The sequence below is a fragment of the Poecilia reticulata genome, chromosome 19 (genome assembly GCF_904066995.2).
Source record: "Poecilia reticulata chromosome 19, P_reticulata-male-v2, whole genome shotgun sequence".
In the NCBI taxonomy this organism is placed as follows: domain Eukaryota; kingdom Metazoa; phylum Chordata; class Actinopteri; order Cyprinodontiformes; family Poeciliidae; genus Poecilia; species Poecilia reticulata.
This window is the reverse complement of record NC_088848.1, coordinates 24,178,937-24,197,875: the sequence shown is the minus strand read 5'-3', so window position 1 is coordinate 24,197,875 and position 18,939 is coordinate 24,178,937. Positions and strand designations below refer to the sequence as shown.

Below are 18,939 nucleotides of genomic sequence, written 5' to 3'. Positions count from 1 at the left end.
GACAGTCCACAAATCAACATGTAGGACTGAAGAAACAAATATCTGCAAGCCTCAATAAACTGAAGCAACACTGAAGTGCAATGGGTCCTCAGCTACGATCCCACAACAGGTCTTGATGTTTAATTCTGAATCGGATTTTTTTGTATGTGGTTGTTCATTCTACTGACTGACGTGTCCAAAATCAGACCTCTGTGAACGGTTTGTGTCCCCAAAGCGACCCGTATGAGCAGAAGAACGCTGACGTCACACAGCAACGCTCTTCACAGAGGTAGTAATGGACGCTGCCTCTATGGAGGGAATTTAAAGTTCTTGAAAGCCTACAGCATCGTCACAGGATCAGAACCAGATGAAGGAAGCTAATAAAACGAAGCACAACTTGTAGCAGCAGCCTTTAGCGGAACATTGACTTCTGGAGAGAAGTCTGTTTGGATGTGGAGTCGGACCAGGAGTGGTGCACTCCATACATGTTTCATCATTTTCAGAATTAGAACTTTCAGACATTATTTACATCAGAATTCACTCAGTCTACCCTGTCACCCCCACCCAATCAATTATACTGGGAACCAATTCGAAGCCAAAGTAACTACAGGGCCAGTATGACCCATGCCAATTCCAATACCCATACTTTCTTCTCAAAATGCGATCATCATGGAATAACTTGATGGATTTGACTTCAGTTAGTTGATTATGATAAAATGCAGGGCAAAGATTTTAGGAAAATTAAAGTGTTTTTTACTAACCAACTACAATATACCATGATGTAGCAGAAAATAAATAAAATTATTCTCTTTTTACCTTCTACAACAGACAATTGTTTATCCAATTATTTAATTTTAATCTGCATGCAAACTAAATAATATTATTTTTCCTTCAATAGTTCACACAATACGTCTCGCTGGAGATAGGCACCAGAGCCCCTCCTGACCACGATAGGGACAAGGATGTCAGAAAATGGATGTATGGATAATTCACACAAAAGCATTATTATATTAAACCATATTCATATTTGCAAACATCACAAAGGTATAAAGTTTTGCTCTAAAATTAAAAATGTAAGTTCTTCATAATTAACATTTTAATTCCTCTATGAGCAAATATGATTAATTGGCAAAGAGAAACAGCACATAAAAGTATCTATCTCATAAAGCTAGCTTCTATCCAAAACCAATATTCGCTTTGGTATTGATAGAATCAATATTTAGATTGATATGCCAGCCCTATGGTTCAGAATACTATTTTGGAAATAGTCAGATATGTATCTGATTTAGTTCTACTTATGGGAGGAGCACAACAACAAACAACAGAGTTCATTCAGATTTAGGTTCTCACTCACTCTCATTCAAATCAGTTCAGTTGTAGGGTGTACTTACTTTTCTTACCAAACATTTTTCCACTTTAGTTACTAAACCAAAAAATTGCCAATGTGTTTTTTCATAGACCCTGGTGGACCAGATCATTGCTATGATGTCCTAATATAATAAAGCCTAAAGTCCAAAGAGGGTGTATTTTCTTTTACCCATGGCTGTATGCTGAGAGGCTGGTGATGGGTAGCACTGTATGAAGTAATCATGCTATTTGCTCTTTACCTCTCAGAGGAGCATGCTGAGGTGCACACACTTTGAAGGATGTCAGTGCAAAGGAAGAAAAACACAAGTCATGTTAGGGTCAAAGGAAACAGTGAAGGCTAGTTCAAGTTTAGAAACATTGATCAAATGTTCCCTTTGCTTCATTCTTTTCTGAAGAAAATGTCTCCGATGGAACTGACGGAACTGCTTCTGGCGCAGTCAGAACCCGGTGGCATCCACTACGTTAGAACATCAGAACCTACTCTGCCAAAGTGGATTTTCACAACTACAATACATCTAGAAGAGTTTGCATCCCTGTTAAAATGCAGGTTTTGAATCAGTATAATATAATAAACAGAGCTGAAGGATCCACTGTGTTCATGAGATGGGAGCAAATATGATAAAATGTTGTTCAGGGGAACATGAAGTATGAACAATATTTTCGGAGAAAGCAATAATAAACATTTTTATTTTAAAGAGTGACTTCATAAACAACAGCAGAGTTTCAAAGCATCTGCCATCATTGTATAATAATTCAGTCCAACCTTGACTAAGTTATATACTGCCATTATGTTGGTCCTGAACCAAGGTGGTCGGTCTATTGGCAGAAAAGACTAAGCAGGAGGGGCTGATGGGAGATATTTTTCATCAGTGTCCTGTAGGCGGGGCAACACTGTCACAGGTGGTTCATTACACTTCAAGTTTCAGATCAAGCCTGGAGATACCTGGCCACTAACAGTTAGATGTTATCCTCACAGTGTACCCAAACACAACACATTACAAGTTTAAAAACAGACAGAATAACTGGGCAGATTTATGACTGGAACTGGTTCCCATGTCCAGACCCAGTTATCCCAGACATAGTAGTCTGAACTCAGCTGGGAAGTGTAGCTACAAAGAAGCACACCATTGGAATAACAGACCCATTCACATTAACACATGACTTCTTTTCATTTAGAAGAAATACATTCAAAATGGAAAATGTTCTTTCACTCACCTTGACAGCAGCAGAGACAGCAGCGGTAGCTGCAATACTTAGTCCCTGCTTGCCAAAGTTCACCATGGTCTCATAGCTTCTCTCTTTGGCCTGCACGATATATTCATCTATTTCCTAGACGGATACAATCAATAACACTCTTACTGGGGACAGTTTAATCAGGTGAAAAGCAGGAGAAGCAGAATATTCTCAACAGAAGTTAAACGTGTACTCAGAGGCAGACAGAGAAAGATGGATGGTCATACTCTCTCTCTGGAGGACAGCAGGGGGTGCAGACACTTCCTGTAAATGAGACTTGCTCCTCTGGTGTAAGGCGACAGCAGCCAGATCACAAAGGCTATCTTCAGCTCATAGTACAGAGGGAACCTGGACAGACAGAGAAGCTGCTGGCTCACATGGGACTCAGTACTGAGTTGCTTTTCCACCTCAGACATGCAGTCAACATGACCACTTCCATCAAGTTAAACATTATGTTACACTATGTGTAACTATGTCAAGAAGGGCACCTACAAATTAAATGTATTATTAATTATTATTATTATTATTATCATCATCATCTGAGTGGAGTTAGCCCACTACTTTCTTCAAATTAAATGAAATTGGTGTCAAACTTTTGTGCTGCATTTGTGCAGCAAAAATTAAAGATTAAATGAATAAATGTTTCCAGAAGTCAACGGAGGTCAGTCCACATTTACAAAATCAAGCAAATCTGGCGTCAATCAACTGTGATTGACGCCATGTTTAATTTTATTTTGGTAAATGTTTACTGGCTGGTTGACCTTTGATGAGCTCTAGAAACATTTATTAATATTTTTAAAATGATAGTGCCACAAATGAAAATGTTTGCTGTACAAACATCTGACACTGATTTTGTTCAATTTGAAGAAGGTAGCGGGCCAACTTCCCTCAGGTCTCGTCATTAGGTGAAGAAAAGTGGAGATTCAGTTTGACAGCATTTATAAGCCAAGGAATCACCAATGGACAAATAAATTGACCACAAATTCCTTCATTTTGGGAAATCGCCGATTGGCCGATACTTATGTGAAATCAATCTTATCCAAAAATCTGCCCTACCTTTGCTAGAAAAAAAGCTATTTTGTTAATTTTGTGTTTTTTGTTTTTATCAACAGGGCATTGCTCCAAATGTCAAAAGAGTTAGTCTATTGAGTTCTGAGAATAGTGTACTGAGAGTAGATTAAAAAATCTAAGTGGTTATCAACAACTCAGTATCAGTCATTTTCCCTGGGATGGCTCTGACCAGTGGGCTGGTTAAATACTGAAAACCTGCAGCATATGTCTTAGGTCATTAATAATAACTGGGCTCTTTGTGTTACAGTCTGTTGAAAAAAATACTTTAATGGTCAAAATTCTGATAAGAATGTCAGACCAGAAAACTAGAAGCCAGTGTTGGCTGGAACAAACTGAGGTTAGTGCTTTTAGCTGCAGGAGGTGTACAACATGCTAACATCCAGGAATGCTTCACTACGTTCCAATGTGTTTGTGTGTGTGTGTGTATGTATATATGTATGTAAGTGTGTGTGTGCGTGCGTGCGCACGCGCGTGTGTGCTGAGGTTAGCAATGTGCTTCATTCAGGTTACTCACCAAGCTACAGTCAGGTCAGTGATCGTCTCCACGACTGTATACAAGGCAAATACAATCCAGTACATCATCCAGCGCACCTGAACACACACACAGAGTTATTACGGTTAATCTACACACAGCTGAGCTGGATTGGTGTTAAACACTGCAGAACATCACCATTGCTACAGCCTGGTAGACATGTTATGGAGAGCCATGCATCTTAATAACAACTGCCTACTAAATGTGTGCTTTTCAAACCAGAATTATTTACCTTGATATTATTACTACCATGACACGTTATTTTGACTAACATTTGTGAGTAAAATAAATGACTAAAATGAAAACAAGGACCAGAAGCCCAAATATTAAAACAAGCTTTTAATCAGATTCTTTTCTTTTCTCTTTGTTTGATCCATCCTGGTTTGATCCAATTTTTCTGGTTCAAAGTGACCCGGGGCCCATTTATATATTAGCCATCTATTGGTTTACCAAACTGACCTGGCTTTTGTTCTACATAAAAATCAAATCCATATATGGCTTACCATCAAAAACATAAAATAAAGTGACATCATAATGTGATAATCACAGCAGCAGCAGCAGCAGTAAAGGGCAAACAAGATGAGCTCGCCGTCTTTCTGCTTTTTGCTGTCTTTCCTAATCTGTCACTTTCCCATTCCTCCAAAAGGGCTTCCCAGGCTCTCCTGGCTGCATTTCCATATGAAAGGCAGCAGCAGGCTGTGGCATCCAGACAGTCACATGGCCAGCTGCAGTAGAAGCCAGACTCTGCTGCTGCATGACTGAACACACACTGACAGGACCTGAGAAAATGTCGGTGCATGTGCTCTCATCTCTCTCTGCTGGAGAGATGAGAGTGTGTACAGAGTGTGTGTGTGCTTGGGCAGAGAAAGCAAGTGCACCAGAGAACACTCCAGCATCCAGGGGGTTTTCTACTAAAAGAGCTTCAGAGATGGAGCAGCGTTGGTGCTGCGGTCTGTTCTCAACCAGCGTCACATAATTAAAAACAATACAGCTCCATGGGGGCCTGGAAACCAATAGCTCCATCATGTTTGAGGTGTCCTTCAGTGGCTGCCAGATTACACACATGTTGTTCTGGATTTCTGTATCAGAAGTGCCTTGTGTTTCATGCCTTCTTTAAACAATCTTGAATTCACTAAAACTAAAACCTCAACTAACTAAATAGAGCGCCCCTGATACTTGTCCAGCATGAGGTTTACAAGAATGTTTTGTCACATTGCCTAAATATTTATCAGAGAATAATTTAAACTTAACAGGGTTAAGTTTAAACCCCCGCTGGCATATCTTTACTTACCAAAACATCCTTACCCTTTTTCCTTCCCCTGTAGTTTCTAAAAATCTCAAGCATAGAATCTTCACCCCAAACCCTCAGTACAGGGTTTTACTAAGCTGGAAAAACCTTTCAAATAGTCCTGTCGCGATAAACGATAAATCAATTAATCGGACGATAAATTAAACCTATCGGACTCATTTTAATTATCGTCTTCATCGTCTCTTCCGGCCATTTTTCTTTCTGTTGATGACACTGAATGAGAATAGGCTCAGCTCCAGCGCTCTCCACTGACCTTCCCCAACTAATTTCCTTAGTCTAATGTGCAGCGCACCATTACAGCACATTACACGAGTTGTCGGCCCATTTTCAAAATCTGAGAGGCACATTAGCCGACAGAAATCCTAGGTACAACGGTTTGTCGTGCCGTGTGGTGTCCAGCCACATGGGCACAAAATAATGGCTACAAGTCCAGTTAACTAATTTTAAAATCAGGCATTAATCTATGCTTTACTAGAATCTACCTGTGATGCATGTGGCTAGATTCAGCATAAAGTCCTGACTGAATGAAAATCCTTATAATCTATTGATGTCACGTTAACGAAGAACAGCTGAAAACTTACCGGGTTTATCAACTGCGGTAACAATTTGGCTCCAAATCCTCCCCTTGCCATTTCTATATTCTTTGCACGAAATGTTAAATAATAATTAATGTTTCCACATATCATCTCCAATGTCTGCTGGACTTCGTGATGCACCGTGTCAGCTGTTTGGGATTCCTCTCATAATTTCCCTCAGAAAGAAGAGGAGAATCCGCGATTTCTGATTGGCTACCCGTCACGTTTAGCGACATAGACTCGCCCAGGAGACGGAGGCCGCGGCGGAGGTCAAAGAGGGAGTCGATCGGAGCAGTTCCTGCCAGCCCGAACCCTTGGCTGGGATCGCGGCTGGTACTTTGCCCTCCCGGATGTGGACCACGCCGTTACTGCCGCCCTGAGCCGCCGGAGATCCCGGCCCCTGGGCCACGCCGTCAATGCCGCCCTGAGTCGCCGGAGATCCCGGCCCCTGGGCACCGATGCCGCCACCGCAGGTCCTGACCCCTGGGCACCGACGCCGCCACCGCCCTGAGCCGCGGGAGGTCCCGGCTCCTGGGCTAAGACGTCACCACCGCCCTGAGTCGCCGGAAGTCCCGGCCCCTGGGCACCGACATCACCGCAGCCCTGAGCTGCCGGAGGTCCCGGCCCCTGGGCACCGACATCACCGCAGCCCTGAGCTGCCGGAGGTCCCGGCCTCTGGGCACCAATGCTGCCACCGCAGGTCCCGGACCTTGGGCACAGACGCCGCCACCGCCCTGAGCCGCCGGAAATCCCGATCCCTGGGCACCGACGTCACCGCAGCCCTGAGCCGCCGGAGGTCCCGGCCCCTGGGCAAAGTCTTCAGCTGCCTCCAGTCCCCGCACCAAGGCAGCGTCAGTCCCCGCCGCCTACAGTCTCCGTGCCGAGGCGGCGTCTGTCTCCACCCCCAGAGTTCCCCTTGCCCGCTGCTGATGAGCAGGCACCTTGGTTCCCCGAGTTTCTCTTGGCTCCACCCCCGAGTTAGCCGACGACCCCGAGTCCGCTGTCGGTGTGCAGCTACCCAAGTCCGCTGCCGGTGTACAGCTCCCCGAGTCCGCTGCCGGTGTGCAGTTCCCTAGTGCTCCTCCCGAGACTCCTAGTGCTCCTCCCGAGACTTCAGCCGGCCCGCCAGAACCTGCCGCTGGTGTGGCGTCTCCAGAATCTGCTCCGTCCGAGCTCCCAGTGTCTGCAGCAGCCGGCGCTCCACCCGAGCTCCAAGTGTCTGCAGCAGCCGGCGCTCCGCCCGGCCCTCCAGAGCCTGCAGCAGCCGGCGCTCCGCCCGGCCCTCCAGAGCCTGCAGCAGCCAGCGCTCCGCCCGGCCCACCGCAGCTCAAGCTCTGCCTCCTGCGTCGCCGCCCACCGCGGCCTCTGCTCCGCCTCCGACGTCACCATCCACCGTACCGCCCACGTGAGCTTCACCTCCTGTGCCGTGGGCAGTCCCCGCACCGTTTTCTTGTGTTGAGTTCCTGTTTGGATTTAGTTCTGTTTTCTGGACTCTAGCCCTCCTGCTTTCGCCCCTCCGCCCACCCTGTTGGATTGTTTTGTTTTTGGACTTTTCCGTTGGGCGTCTGGTAGCCGCCCCTTGAGGAGGGGGTACTGTCATGATCCGTGTTTCTGTGTTATCCTGTTCCCTGTGAGTACTGTCTCTGCGTCTTCCCCGTTGATTGTCGCCCAGGTGTGTCTCGTTCCCTTGATTACCCCATGTGTATTTAGTCTCACCTGTTGTCTGTGTTCTTCGTTGTATCCTCGTCGTGTGTACCAGTCTGTTTCCCGGTGTTCCTTGTGCTCCCCGTTGTTCTGTACCTCAACATCTACCGTTAAATTTCATCATCTTCACCATTACCTGGGTCTACCTGCGTCCTCACCACCACCAACCACACCATTTATGAAAGTTTGATTCCAATGTTGAATACATTCAGATTGTTTGCAAGTCATGTAGTCAAATCCCTAATTGATGCAGCAGATGGCCGCCTGTACCAGAGAGGTTTCTTCCTGTTAAAGGGGAGTTTTTCCTCTCCACTGTCGCTACATTCATGCTTAGTATTGCTGCAAAGTCAACGATACAATTATTTATGTGCCATGTACTGGTCCAGGAGGAGTGAATGACTCAATGCAATCTGCTGGGTTTCCCAAGACACAAAACCTTTTACAATAATTTTAATAATAAACTGAGCTCAATGCTCCATTTGATAACTAGCATCAATTGGAATGTATGTGTGGTTGAATTGCAGTGACTTATTTCTAAACTACCTTGAGACAACATTTGTTGAATAAAACTTTAAAATATCAATATTTACTGCTGCCTTCACAGTAGTCCCATTTTCCACATCACAACTACTCATTAACCCTTTACCTGCTTGTCTCTGTACTCAAATCTACCAAGTTTATCTCTTCTGTATTAAATTAGCTGTTGGTACTCAAGGTAGAAATTAATTATAATGTCACCTCTGCTAGTTATTAGACTGTTGAAGAGTTTTAACATCAGCATATCTTTGTTGGCTGACTAACCACTAATCTCAGTGGAATGAAAACAACAGAAATCTATACGCTGATAGACTAATACTATTACACTGAATTCAACATGCAGAAAGCGCTGCTGGAGGCAGCATGACATCTGCACCAGTCAACAGGTGACCTCATGATGAACTGGATGTCTGCTGCGTACACACACACAGCTGTGTTTTCATGTCTTGTGGGAACTTTACATTGACTTCCATTCATTTTCTACAGCCTAACCCTTACCATCAGATACCTAACCCAAAACAGTGGTTCCCACAACCACATATTGTAGACAGAAAAAGATCCCCACAAGGATATAAAAACCTGGTCTCTCTCTCACGCACTCACGCACGCACGCACGCACGCACGCGAATCTAGAACAAAGAGCAAAGGAAAACACTGCTCTATGAGATGGAGAAATCAATGTTTTATGAAGCAACCATCCATCTTTTAACACTTCTCAAACACACTTAGGAGAGAGTTCAACACATCCACATAAAGTTAATAAATATACTTAACAATATACACAAGATTAAAGAAATAAATTAGCAAAAGGCTTTGATATTAATCAATGTTGAATAATTACAGTTACAGTGATAATGGACTTATGTAATGTGCTTTACACTTTCCATATATTTTAGTTATTGACTAAATAACTAAAATTTTACTTAACTTAAGTAAGTAAAATTACTTAAGTAAAATAAGTGATTTTACTTATTTTAACCATAAGTAAAATTACTTATGGTTAATAATTTATTAGACTAAAATTAGTTTCAACTGAATAAAAACATCTGCTAGTCCTTCCTTTAGTGTTTTCGTTTGGCCGCCATCCAGAAGCGGGCGCCACTGGTCATCCTTAAGTGGAGCCAGTTGATAAAGAAACAAAGATGGCAGGGGCATTCCAGAACAGGAAAAAAAAATTGGGCCAATCAGAGTCTACAGTGGGATACGAAATGAACTTCATAAGGTTCTGTTTTGAAATATGAACACTCGACAAGCTCCTTAAGTTTCACCTTAATAATAGAGCTCATTCAGTTGAGCTGTATGGTGGAGAAGTGTCAGCTTCTCAATCAAAAAATAACTTTTGTGATACAAAGAACACATAAGGCGTCCTGGGAAGTTCTCATAAGACTAGAGGATACGTTAGGAAATAATACACCTTCTTCAAATTTCTGCTCAAACTCATAGTAGTGGTTTTACAACATGAGACCAGGTGACGTGTCAAGAACAACCTACAAGAAATAGAACCATTTCATTTTCCTAGCAGCCCTGGTAGATAGAGCAAATGTCTTTGTTCTTGTGGAGCGTGCAGAGACCTTGAAGAATCAGAAAATGCAAAAATCTAAAATATGAAGAAGAAAGGAGAGATACTCATGTTACCTAGGGTTTTAGATCTGCTGTGGGTGAGCTAGGAATGTGTTTCTAATTCAGTCGACAGGGATTTCACTCTCACAGACCCAAGTTGCATCACCAATCTCTCCATAGAATCCAGTCTCAGCTTTTAAACCAATGTCTACATGTATGTTCCTATCAAAGTCTGATTCAAACAGAGCCTGTCCTGCGGCATTTTTCAGAGCATCCCGTTTCTTCTAAAGCAACATCAGAATAAGGTAGAACGACCTGTTTCAAAAAGAGTGCTGCAGTTTTCACATAGGATTCAATATAAGGCATCCTGCGTTCACATCTGACTAGTTTTAAAACTGAGAGGACACAATGCAGGCCAAATGTCTTCAAAACCTCTGAAATAGTCCCTTTGCTTTCGTGCTGTTAGAAGATGGAAACCAGATAACTTCAGTTTCATCAGTCAGATTAGTACAGATGAGCAGGGCTTTAACCTAACAGAACTTACAAACACTCCTCCTGTCTCAAGCTGAATTTCCATTACAAATGTGCGCAAATCTTTGTCACTATTCTGCTGATATCACAAAACACATTTTGACAATAGCAATGCTTCCATTAAATAAGAAATTAAATTAAAATCACACATGAATAAGTTTGTTCATGCGATAAATAATTAATAACCAAGGCAGCAACTGATGTAAACATTAACATGAGATACATTCATAATTCAGTCACGGTGCTGGAGCTCAGTCTCTATCAGCCAAACAGAGGATACATCAGCTTTTTATTTAGGCATTAGAGCAACAAGCCCCGCCCACTTGGGAGAGGCTACGTTTGTGACGTCCATCCATCCATCCATTTTCTTTACACCCTTGTCCCTTAGTGGGGTCAGGAGGGTTGCTGGTGCCTATCTCCAGCTAACGTTCCGGGTGAGAGGCGGGGTACACCCAGGACAGGTCGCCAGTCTGTCGCAGGGCAACACAGAGACACACAGGACAAACAACCATGCACACACACACACACTCACTCACACCTAGGGGCAATTTGGAGAGGCCAATTAATCTGACAGTCATGTTTTTGGACTGTGGGAGGAAACCGGAGTACCCGGAGAAAACCCACGCATGCACAGGGAGAACATGCAAACTCCATGCAGAAAGACTGGGGCCGGGAATCGAACCCAGAACCTTCTTGCTGCAAGGCAACAACTCTACCAACTGCGCCACTGTGCAGCCTACATTTGTGACGTTTTGGGGAAATTGCAGTCGGCCATTTTGCAGAAGAGCTATGGATTCAACACAATAGAATGACACAACTTGCTCTGAACTGTGTGATATTGTGGAGCCAGCTGCCCATTGTCAGAAAAAAATAAAAACAAACCATCAGCCTCCTACTACTTCCTATAGTTTTCTTCACCAGTAGTGACATCCAACTGTTGATCACGTGACTCGTGTGATGCAAAAAGAAGTGTTACGATACTTCATTTTAGCACAAAAGATTTTTTTACAAAAAACTTGAGTTTTTTCAAAATTGGCATGTCCATTAATTGAATTTATGGTGGTTCTGATGGACTCAAAAATATTCAGATATATATTTTTGTCTAATAGAAATTCAATGCTGGGATAAACGTAATGGGGCAGCATTGAATTAGCTGATTATTTCGCCATAATTACATTCTGGTACTTTTATCTTTTGAATGTGCATCCTTTTAGATTTAGATGCAGTCAAAAGATGTAAACCGGGAGAGCTAGTGAGCCAAGATGGAGTAAAACAGATATTTCAGATCTCCAGCAGGTTTGTTAACATTTTCCTCTTAAAAGCAACAACTTCTTATTAAAAGTGACCAAAATAGTATTGATAATTTTGGACTTTAAAGAAATCTATTTTAGCTGATGTTTTTCAATAAATGGCGGAAAAAAATTGTACATTCAAGTATGATGGCAGCGTATCAAAGCTAACGGCTAACACCATATCCATGAGGCAGCATATTCCAGAAGACAAAGATCCACAACCCAGGATGTGAAAGTCAACTGCTCAAGCCGGGCCACTGCACCCAAGAAACCAGTAGACGGAGAAAGACTGTGTGCTCATCGCCACGCTGCATTATGATGGAGACGCTGATAACATTCTGAGGACAGCAGAGACAAAGCCCCGCTGACCAATGGATTATACCTCCAGCGTGGCAGCCTTCTCAGATGCACAGAGCTTTACAAGCACTTTGGATTATTCTATAAAAAAGTGAACATACAAAATGTGTTATGAGACTGAACCTCAAATGCAACTCTTGACAAGTAGATCTCAACACTGAAGTATTGTGTTTTAAGTTGCTGAACTACTAACTGTGAGTATGATAATCAATTTCACTTTTATAAACTGGCCTGTCTCCAGGAAATGTGCCCTACATTGTTACTAACTTTATCATATTACAAAGTCACAATTAGATCTGCCTCACATACAATATTAATATTATTGGTAGATTTCACATTATTGTTGAAGTATATACATAAGTATGTACGTACATAAGTGATGCACACTTGCAGGAGCTTGAACTGCTACACTCTTAATCTTTCTCCTTTTCGTTGTTTTTGTACACATACTATTTTTTAGGTTGTGCTTGTTGTTGCTTATTATAGTATAGGCCAGCGACTGAAACCATTACCTTGCACTGTTGCACTTTTAATAATTGTTGTCTTTTCTGCAATGTGATCCTTCGTTTCCTGAGGGTCTTATTACATTGGGAAAAAAAGAGCTTTTGAATCCCAGTTTTGAAATATTGTACAGCAAAGTATTAGTAGTTTCTTAGTAGTTTTCTTAGTTTCCAGCATCCATTTCACTTAAGTGCAGTAAGTCATAATGTGAAGGGTCTGGATCAGCGGTTCTTAACCTTTTTGAGGTACCGAACCCACCAGTTTTATATGCGCATTCACTGAACCCTTCTGTAGTGATAAATAAAATATGATTGTTTTCCCCCCAAATTCAAGACATAGGGGTGACCCAACTAATGTCGGGTCACTCCATGATCACTAAGTCTTCTTAAAAGGTAGTCTCTCTGAGAACAGTTCTTCAAAATATAGTCAGTGTTTTCAGCAAAGTTGAGCTGACTGTCCAGGAACGACCCAAGGTATTTAAAATTTGCCACAGTTTCAACAGGTTGGCCATTGAGAGAAACTGGAACCACTTTAAGGTCTTGTTTACATTTAATTAGCTCTACATTCTTAAGATAATGAAAAAATAATAATAATAAAGACTTTGCGCTATTCTGATTTAGTAATGTAATTATATTAGTTGTGTTATCACCCCCACGGCAATAGAGGCAAAACCAACCCTGAAAAGATGCGACTATGAAGCAGATTTAGAAGTACACCAAAAGATACAGAATTTGGTAAAAACGGTGAGCTTTGCTGAAGTAATTAAAGACACAAATTCAAATCCATGTTGAGAGTGGACCTCCTTCAATCAGTGCTCCTCCGCATCACTGATTGGCTAAGAAATGTAATGTGATCCTCTGCAGCAAGTGATGGCAAAGCGGGGCGCGTCATCACGAATTTACCTCCACAGTGTCTTTACCTCCGCGGCAGAGGCTCCGCCAAACCCCTGAGGCCGACTCATCGAACTCCTGGGGTTCGATCAAACCCAGGTTAAGAACCACTGGTCTGGATAGTCCAATCAAAAAAAACAAATTATTTCAGCGACTCTGATAATCCAAGTATCAAGTAGCACTTTTACAGGGAACACACCTATCAGATGTGAAACATACAAAATTAAACAAGTCCTGGGCTGATAAAGTTTAACACTCCTCGTGTTGTTCTGGTAGGAAAAGAGGCTTTGCCATATTAATCCACAGGCAAAGTAACTCGACTGAAACCTTGTCTTACATAAGACAGGGAAGGTAAATCTATATTGTAAATGGGAGTACAGCGCCAGTCTCCTGGTTATGGAGGTGATAGGGGGGTTATTTGCGTAATGCCTAATCTATATAGACAACCAGACTGTTAGAGCCCTATATCTAAAATGGGTAAAATGCTTCAAATCTATCAGAAGCTGGATCAGTGAATGTATGGCGATCCAAATTCCCAACAGAGCAATCTGACATTTCATTTAAACCGACATGCATCTTACTCACAGATTACTTTTTTACTGCCAAAGCCAAGCTACACAAAGCTAAAGACATCACAATATTGCCAATCACAATCTCTGATCACGCACCAGTTACTCTCCAGAATATCTTCAATGCTGCCCATTCTTCAGAGAGATGAGCTGCTAGCAGCGCTGCCAGAGCTTAATGCATGTGTTCCTGGCGCTGCTCAAGATTAAAGTCACACAATCCACACTGAACAGTTCTATGATAGCAGATGGCATGTCCGCTGGTCCACTGCTACACTGTATGAGAAATGTTGTTTGGAGTTTGCAGTGACGTAAATCATGAGCCAATCAACAAATGCAGTCAGCTGTCAATCAAACCGCTTCTTTATTTCTTAAATCAAATTGCTTCTGCACAGTACACGGCTCGCCGTGCCTTGTACTGCAGAGAAGAGCTGCGTATGACCCGCTAATTTCTTATATACTTCCCCTTTGGGGCCAATAAAGAATTTTTGAATTTGAATTAATGGAGATGAATTTGGCCATGGCAGACTAGGACAGAACCAGTTAGTGGAGAAGCGGGTTTATAGATGCTGCACATCCTCCCATTTTGCCAAACTACCAAGCCAAGAGGCTTATTGAGAACAAATCATGTAAAGTGGAACTACCAACTCATTTGCATTTTATTCATGAGATAACAAATTCAACCCATTGAAAAAATAGTTTAAATAAAATTCCTCCTGCTCATATTGTCCCCAACCATAAGTATGCTAAATAAATATACGTCATCAATTCAGTCAGAAATGTTGCTTCGCAGGTAAAGCTTGAGAACTTACATATTCCTTAACATTTTTGGTCTTGACAGCTTTATAGGAGTAATATGCAGGATACAATGTCCCAAACAGGAGTCTGGAAAAAAAAATAGACAAAAGAAAAAACTTAATGAGGTCAGTCAATAATGGCAAATAAACATGAAATATTAATCAAAAATTCTTTCAATCTGGAAATAAAAAACCCAGCAGCACAGCTCTTTGTCTTGGGATGTTAATATCATATTCCAATGTGTTTATAAGGGTGAAGTGTGGTGCAGAGCTAGACCCGGCGCCCAACAAGCAGACACCATTAGTAGAAACGCCAGACCTAACCATTGTGCATGTATCTAAAAGGAGAAGGGTCCTCCAGTAATAAAGAAACACTGAGTTACTGCAGAGTCAGACGGAGATGTGTTTTATATATCAACTGTCTGACCTGCCGAATTTGATTTTGGCCGATGGCAATCTCCAAAAATGAAGGAAATCAGAGCCAATTTATCAGTGCACCCCTAAATATAATAACTTAACTCATCTCTTGAGTGGCTGATAACAATTGACAACACAGAGCTTCTCACCTGCCCGTTACCTCAGGAAGCTGAGGTCAAACTTTAGCTCACCATGGGACCAGGCAATAGGGCAGCTGTGGTGGAATCCATCAAAGAATTACAAACCCAGCTCTGTCTCGGCATAAAGCAGCAACAGACTAGAGAAGAGAATGAGCAGTCGCTGGAAGAATATTCATCGCAATACCTGCCCCCTTGGCTAATGAACCAATCAATGGCTGACGAGGAAAATTGTGTGTCCCTGGCAGGGGCGCTGCCAGAAATCATGGGCCCCCTGACAAAAAATTTGATTGGGCCCCCTGCACAGCTGCTGTTACAATTTTTTGAGTCTATTTGATCTATAAAAAGTGTCACAATTTCAAAGGCTTGCATCTGCCTTGCTTTCTTTGATTCAATATTGATAATTAGAACAATATTTATTGCTCATGAATTTAACATCCGACAGCCACATCCAGTATGCAAGTAGGTTTCCTAAATTTTTTCTATTAGTTTTAGATTACCGAAATGTCTCTGAGGCCAATTAACCTGACAGTCAGTCATGTTTTTGGACTGTGGCAGGAAACCGGAGTACCCGGAGAAAACCCACGCATGCACAGGGAGAACATGCAAACTCCATGCAGAAAGACCGGGGCCAGGAATCAAACCCAGAACCTTCTTGCTGTGCTAATGGGGGAGAAACAACTTACAATTTACAAGAAACCGTTTATCTGTCATCATTGGTAGCTATGCTAACTAAACTGAGCATTCACAGCTTAAATCTGCACAGCTAGCTGCAGCACAGCACAAATTGAGGAGGAGGAAGGATGAGCAGCACTACATGCGATTGTGATTGACAGCACTAAAACTCTCCTGCCTCTAACTGGTTGTTTCTAGCACTGGGAGAAAGTAAAGGAAATATATTTTTCACAGATTACCTCTCATACCATACTGTCACAACATGACAGTTTTTTAAAAAATATGTGGAAAAAAAAATTATATAAAAGTCACATACTGCAGCTTTAATTTCATTCAGGAGAGAACATGTCAGGAGGGTCGTGGGTTAGAGCTTCTGCTCACTCACTCATCTATTAAGTGGTAAAAGGCACAGGGAACAAGTTAAATATATGAGTTGGTAATTTTTTTTCCTTAATTAATTAAATGCTAGTGAAAATGAGGCAAACAGCTAATTATGCTAAATGGTTGATAATCTCACAGTCTACCCAACTCTCTTGGGAAAAAAACTGGGTTATAAATTAACACTCTTGCCTTTTTCTCTCTCTCCCTCTCTCCATTTTGTTTTTGAAAACCTGATTTTATAACTTTTCTTAGCAGCATAGTAACTGCCACAGTCGCCGCTGTATTCAGCTGCATCTTCTACTGACTGTAGCTGCATACGTCACTGTTAAGCGCTCCAAGCAGGAACGAACCATTTAACGCAGATTGGGGGTTCAGGGCAAAAACGGATGTGCGATTTTTGGTCTGGGGGGGGCAACATTCAATTTTTACTGCTAAAAACAATCTTTGAAAATACAATATGATTAATTTTGTATTTGACAGGACCCCAATTTTTTTATTTTATGTCTATGAACAAAATATAAATAAATTGTGGAGGGCTCCCTGCTGGACAGGGCCCCTAGAATCGTCATCACTTTTCACCCCTTTACCGCGCCCCCGGTCTCTGAGCAACTTGAACCCAAGTTGCTACCAATCTGATCAGAATTTTGGTTCAACCATATCAACCGCATGCCAGTGTCTTGCTAGGCAAGCTAATGGTTCTGTTCTGAGCAGCCACCAACATCTTCCCTCCAACTTCAGGCTTCGGACCAGATTTCCTCAGATCACCTCCAGGAGTTATTTGGGCGACTTGTAGCAGCGTTTAACAGTGTGACATCCAGCCCTGCTGTGAGTCAGTGAAAGAGATGTGGATTTCACCCCTTAATGCAAAGATTTCTTAAGCCTAGCAAAAAAACTTCATGAAATCGGCAGCATTTCTTAGTTAATGCTACAGCATTAACTAGGGCTACTCTGGTAGATTTCTGGCTGACCTGTCGATTCCTATATTGACCAATACCAATATTTTTGTCTGAAAAGTCACTAACTATGGCAATCAAGTGGCTAAGTTGGCATCAAGTGGCTAAGTTGGCACATGCAGATGTGTCCTGGTGGGCAAGTCTGTCAGTCAGCAATTTCACTGTAGAGCAGAAGAGGACAGTGGCTGATTTTCAAAACTTTGTGAGGAAAATAAGATCGGTGGATAAGATCACTTTGTCATGTATCGGGTGATCTCCTAAAATTACAGAGATTGGGGAAGATTAATCAGTGATAAGATTCAAGGCAATCAAAAGAACTGAAGAACTCACTGATTCTACGGCACTGACACAATAAGGACCACTCTCTCTGTCAACAATACAACCAGTCATGTGAAAAACTTAGAACACCCTGAAACAGTGATTATTTTTAGAACATATTTGGCCACACTAGATTTTTATATCAATTTTAACTATACTCAGACCTTCAATGACAAAATGAAACTTTTTAACCTGAAGCAAATAGCTACATGAATCTTTCAAAATGTTTTCTCAAAGTCATTCAGTATGCCTCTCAATTACTTTATCTGAAATAGTCTCCAGAAACATGATAATGATGGGATTCAAATTTTTATGTTTCTTCCCGCTCAGAACACAGCATCTGCTTCCTCCATTTAGTTTTCCTGTCCTGAACACGTCTGACCAATAAAACGGACTAAATGTCCTCGTAGCTTGTAGTGACAATCATTAATTCATGTGGAGATTTCTCTACGTGGAAAAAATTTGAACCACTGAAAAACGGAACAAGCCAAACTTAACAAATGAGACATACCACAGTCAAACTATAGGTAGACATTTAGTTGCAGTTGCAACACAGTTAAGATTCAGACTTAACTGAATGTTTAAGTCTGAAATGTCCACCCCCAAAAATAAAACATGTTTTCACTGGACCTACAGGAAATTACTTCTAAGTCCATGTCTGTCCAATCATAAAGAAGCTGAATAAGTTGAACCTTCCTGGGTGGTGTGCAAGGAGGAAACTTTGAATGTCCAAGGCAAACGTTAAGGTCACCCTGACATTCACCAGAACGCAGACAAGGACCAGGGCCTCTGGAATAATGGTCTTTGGACAGATGAGTGTAAACGTAATCATCTGGACACCAGAACAGAGGATATGTTTGGTATAAATTAAATGTAGCACCTCCAGTAAAGCATGGAGGTGGGGATGTCATGGTTTGGAGATGCTTTGCTGCAGCAGGACCTGGCCAGCTCATAATATGTCCAATATGTAGTGTGTATCAGAGGGTTTGGGTTATAATGTGAGACCATCCATAAAAAAGTGACCTAAAAATAGGAAAGTAATGAAATTAAATTAAAGTTCAGCTCCTAATCTGATTGTGATGCTGTGGGATGATTTAAAACAAGCTGAATGTAAATTAACTAATCAAACATCTCATATCTATCTGAAAGTGAGGAGAGAGACAAGCTGACTTCAGACTGATGTCAGAGACTGGTAGGCATCAAGAAGAAGCTCAACCAAACGGGGTAAGACCAGCAATTATGGGGTTCGAACTTTT

General features: G+C 42.0%; 1 protein-coding gene across 6 annotated transcripts in view; it reads right to left on the bottom strand.

Moving 5' to 3' along the window:
* reep3b (receptor accessory protein 3b) overlaps positions 1 to 18,939 on the bottom strand; it is a 45,135-nt gene that overhangs the window by 13,197 nt on the left and 12,999 nt on the right. For 2 of the 6 annotated variants that reach the window (XM_081600451.1, XM_081600452.1), the window contains exons 2-6: positions 14,818 to 14,890; positions 13,452 to 13,554; positions 4,166 to 4,242; positions 2,808 to 2,928; positions 2,563 to 2,676 (exon numbers count right to left, since the gene is read on the bottom strand). In XM_081600451.1, coding sequence (XP_081456577.1) covers positions 2,563 to 2,676; positions 2,808 to 2,928; positions 4,166 to 4,242; positions 13,452 to 13,554; positions 14,818 to 14,831 — 429 coding nt within the window. In that variant the 5' untranslated portion in view covers positions 14,832 to 14,890. Of the gene's footprint in view, positions 1 to 2,562; positions 2,677 to 2,807; positions 2,929 to 4,165; positions 4,243 to 13,451; positions 13,555 to 14,107; positions 14,719 to 14,817; positions 14,891 to 18,939 lie in introns of those variants that run through there. The other 4 variants (XM_008438213.3, XM_017310957.2, XM_081600453.1 and 1 more) reach the window with 3 other exon arrangements.